Raw genomic sequence first — 4,163 nt, 5'->3', positions numbered from 1 at the left:
ATTTGCATTAAATTTACTTATTTCCCTTTCCTAAGACATGTTTAAGGATACACAGTTGAACATCCTTTTATTTATTTTAAACGAAAACTACCAGGTCAACAGGATATCACGAGACCTGTTACATCTGAAATGTATCCAAGCGCCGCACAGGGTTAATTTATTTTCGACACGCACAGCCCGGCGCACAGAAGCATCCGAAGTCTCTGTGGACAGGTAAGTGTCTAAACTTATTTTATCTGATAAATATTGTGTAATAGTCTGCACATTTACATGAACATTATGTTGAAATCATAATAGGCAGAACTTTGACACTCTAGCTGATGGATGGTAATGGCCATGTGTCGTGACCAAGAGCAAGGGTGTAGAAGGCTAGCCTATAGCTTATATCCAGCAGTTCTTCAGTGTGCATGTCCACTAAATTAAAATATTATTGTCATCATTTAATGTAGCCATTGTTATTTTTGATGCGTTACAATGATGGACGAAAAGTAGGCCTACCCTGCAAAATATTCAATAGCCAAGCTCCCACTCATAGCCTAACCCAGGCCTCAGTTAGTTAATCAGTCTATAATGTTAAGTGAATTGTGCTGTAGGCCTACATTTACAGTATTTCCACTGCAAACTAGTGAAGACACATGGACAGTATAGTAGGCTAAATATTTTTATTCTTTGTCACACAGGTGACACAGGTAGTGTGCACTCCCGTCGGTGCAAGCCTCATGCGACCACTTGTAGCAAAAGACACACTGGACCCACTCTTCCCAAGGCATGGAGGCGCTGAAGAGCTCGCAGCACACGAGGCAGCTGACGTCCTCGCTGGATAGGCCTAAATAAATTGGAGAAGTAGAGGCAGCAATAGTGGTGAACTCTGCTGCCTCCGGAACAGGACACACTAGGCCTAAGGTGGGGCTGCCTCCATCAGCGGGCCCGGTGATGGTGGGAGGAGCAGCTGAGGTGGCACCAGGTGTGACTCCAGCAAGGGGGGCGGCTTCAGGAGCGGGCGAGAAGAGCCTCTTCTTGGGAGCCCGAGAGGAGGGAGGCTGCTTGGCGGGACGACACTGCTTCACAGTTCCCTGCTTTTCCGCCTCTAAAGCAGCCCTCACCGGGGTGTCCGTCAGTATAGCAGTTGTCCTGAAAACATTAAATTGGACGTTTTAATGATAATTGAATTACTTTAAATTTGGTAGGTCTACATGACTGTAGACAAAGGAAGTCCAGACAAGATATGAAATGCAAGAGTAACTCCACTTGCCTCTTTCTCCCTCTTCTCTTTGTGATCTTTCTAGGTCCGGCCTTAGGGTAAGGCCGGACGATGTCCGGGCTGAATTCAACGGCATCTCCCTCAGGCCGGACAGCTTCGTCAGGCCCGGCAGCTTCTGCAGGCCCGGCAGCTCGTTCAGGTACGTCCATGCCTGCCAAAGGACACATTTAAAAAATACACACTTTTAAATAAATGTTTATAAACTCACCCTCCTGATCCTTGTTAAATACCCTGATGTGAGAGTTGTGGCCTGGTGGTCTAGCAGCTTCTCTGCCGTCCACTACCCTATGGACTTTTTTATAAACTTGGACTTATGGGACTATTAACTTATCTATTATGAACTGTGTTTAATCCTCTGTTGCTTCTGATGAACTGTTAGTGGCACCTGGAGAAGCCCTGACCTCGTCACCCGAATTAGGCTCCGGCCTATTCAACAGTCCTTTTCCTCAAACGCAGAGGGGTTAAAAGGCCAGATCCCTGGACTTGAGAACCCGGAGGTGATGTTGTTCACTGTCGCAGCCTCTGGTAAGGCTTCAGCAACGATGGAGGGCACATCATAAATTGAGATGTTGATCCCTGGGTGGCTCCTCATCCACCTGTCCGCCGCACTGTTTACGTACCCCTTTAGGGGGCCGAAGACACTAATGTCCATTGGCTGCAACCTGCGGGTGCAGTGGGGAGGGAATGACAGCAGCACTAAGCCATTGGCTCTGCAGTAATCAATTGCTGCAATTGACAGGTGGGACGGGTGATTGTCCAGCAGGAGGAGCAGCTTCGACTCCTTGGAAACACGGGTGTGACTGGTGAAGTGGGCCAGGTACAGGAGGAAGTCTGGCTCCTTCATGCATCCAGTTGGGTTGCCGCTGCCAGCACAGCCAACGGGTCCACCCCTCTGGAAGTGGTCTTTGAACCGCTTACGTGGGAAGATGAAGAATTGCGGAACAAGGTCGCCCTGAGCATTGCCTGCCAAGGCAACTGTGACCAGGGTCCCCCTCTCCGCTGAGGTCACTGACCCGACCTGCTTCTGCCCCATCTGGGCGACGACACGGTCTGGCACCTGGACAGTGGTGACCCCTGCAAATAGTTGTGTGAGCATAGTTGTATATACATAGTTATGTGTATATAGTTTTGTTTTATGTTAATATAGTTCATATTAAATACCGGTTTCATCAATGTTCCAAATATCCTTGGCCTGGAACTGGTGCCGGTCCAGCACCGTCTTTAAATTTTGGTGGAACAAGTTGACATTTCTTTGGTTGAAATTAGACAACCGTTGTTGGCTAGTGGCCTCTGGACGCCGAAGGGAGTGGCTGCCACTGCGCTCCATGAAGGAGGTGAACCAGTCCTTCCCCGCCATGCTCTTCCTCGACCAGGATGCAGGGAATGGGCAGCTGAAGTGCACTGCCAGCTCAAAGGCAAATTGTGTTTATGTTATTTGTTCATATTAATTAATTAAAGCATGTGCATAGCATACATGTGTGCCTGTCCTAAAACTTATGTAGCCCTTTTCACAACACTGACCTCATTAGGGGTGAGCCCAAAATAAATGGCTGCTGCCCTCTTCAGGTAGTCCCTGACCTTTCCCTCCTGCGCTGCGTTAAAAACCCTATTGTGCGGGTTATAGCCAGGGGACCTAGCCGCTTCACTGCCCTCTTCTGCCCTCCGCTTGAGGTAGCGTGACAACGTCACATGATTTATGTTGTTTGCCAACGCTGCCTGCCTCACTGAGCTCCCAGAATTGACCTTGCTGCAGGCCCTGGCATACACCCATGCAGGAACCAGCCCACGGGAGGTGGTTCTCCTTCTCACGCGCGGCATTTTTCACTCAGTAATAATCTGTTGATGCATGTGATAAACACGTTTTGTTCATTCAAAATATGTTATTAATTCAAAGCAGTGTTATTCATTGCAAAACATTTATTAATTCTGTGATTTATACAGGTAATGATCGTGCAATGTTCGCGTAATTACGCATGGTTATGTGCGGGACGTTTGAAACAGGTGTTTCAATCGTCCCGACAGCGACTACTGACACTTAAACCTTTTTTACCTCTAAACTTCAAAACTGTGACATTGCACACTTAATCACAGGTTTAAGTACTAATTTATCTGTTGTATAGTCATATTATTATGGCATGAAACAAAAAATACAACTATTTATTTTAAAAAAAACTACCGCAGGAAGGATTTGACTTACAGCTCTCGAAAACAGGTTTGCGGGATAACATCTGAACGGCGTGACGTCATTACACGAAATTTCCCGGGGTTGGTCAGTCTTGCTTGCTGAACGTAGTGACGAATTTTGACGTGAAAGCCTTGCGTGATTTTAGAGTAAATCGCTGTGTTTCAATCGTCCCGTGTTTCAATCGACCCGGCTCTCCTACTACATTTTCCCTTTGATTCATATGTTGTTTTGACAAATACATAAGAGGGTGCCCTGTACCAGCGCACACCCCTTCTGTAGTCGAATAAAATATCCCAATTAAAAGGCTATGGTTTGTGTTCTGTGTAGCTCAAAATAAGTCAGACAATCGTGCTCTGGGACACAGTTCAATCGATTATTTTCGTGAGAATGAGCACAAAACACAATAGAGGGTGTACCACACTATCTGCTGCCAAAATTGGAGTATCCATATTCCATAATACAAAGCATTGACCTTTTGTTGCATTTGTGGTTTTGACACATACATAGGGTGCACTGTATCTCTCTCTCTCTCTCTCTCTCTCTCTCTCTCTCTCTCTCTCTCTCTCTCTCTCTCTCTCTCTCTCTCTCTCTCTCTCTCTCTCTCTCTCTCTTATGGCGACACATTAGTGCCATAATTCACTAATGTGATAAAAAATGCATTCAGGCGTATTACATTATTCCACACGCGTAGATATTAACTGCGAGCGCGGAAATTAT

General features: G+C 46.4%; 1 protein-coding gene across 1 annotated transcript; it reads right to left on the bottom strand.

Moving 5' to 3' along the window:
• Positions 1-662: 662 nt before the first annotated feature.
• LOC115529283 (uncharacterized) lies at positions 663-3,456 on the bottom strand. Its single transcript, XM_030337892.1, has 4 exons — positions 2,423-3,456; positions 1,773-2,335; positions 1,312-1,412; positions 663-1,131 (listed from the first exon to the last, which is right to left on the bottom strand). Exons 1-4 carry the CDS (start codon positions 2,616-2,618, stop codon positions 663-665), a joined length of 1,329 nt encoding a protein of 442 aa, XP_030193752.1. The 5' UTR covers positions 2,619-3,456.
• Between the last annotated feature and the right edge of the window lie 707 nt (positions 3,457-4,163).

This window comes from Gadus morhua, chromosome 17 (assembly GCF_902167405.1).
Source record: "Gadus morhua chromosome 17, gadMor3.0, whole genome shotgun sequence".
Taxonomy (NCBI): domain Eukaryota; kingdom Metazoa; phylum Chordata; class Actinopteri; order Gadiformes; family Gadidae; genus Gadus; species Gadus morhua.
The sequence above is the reverse complement of the archived record's forward strand: the minus strand, read 5'-3'. Positions and strand labels throughout refer to the sequence as shown.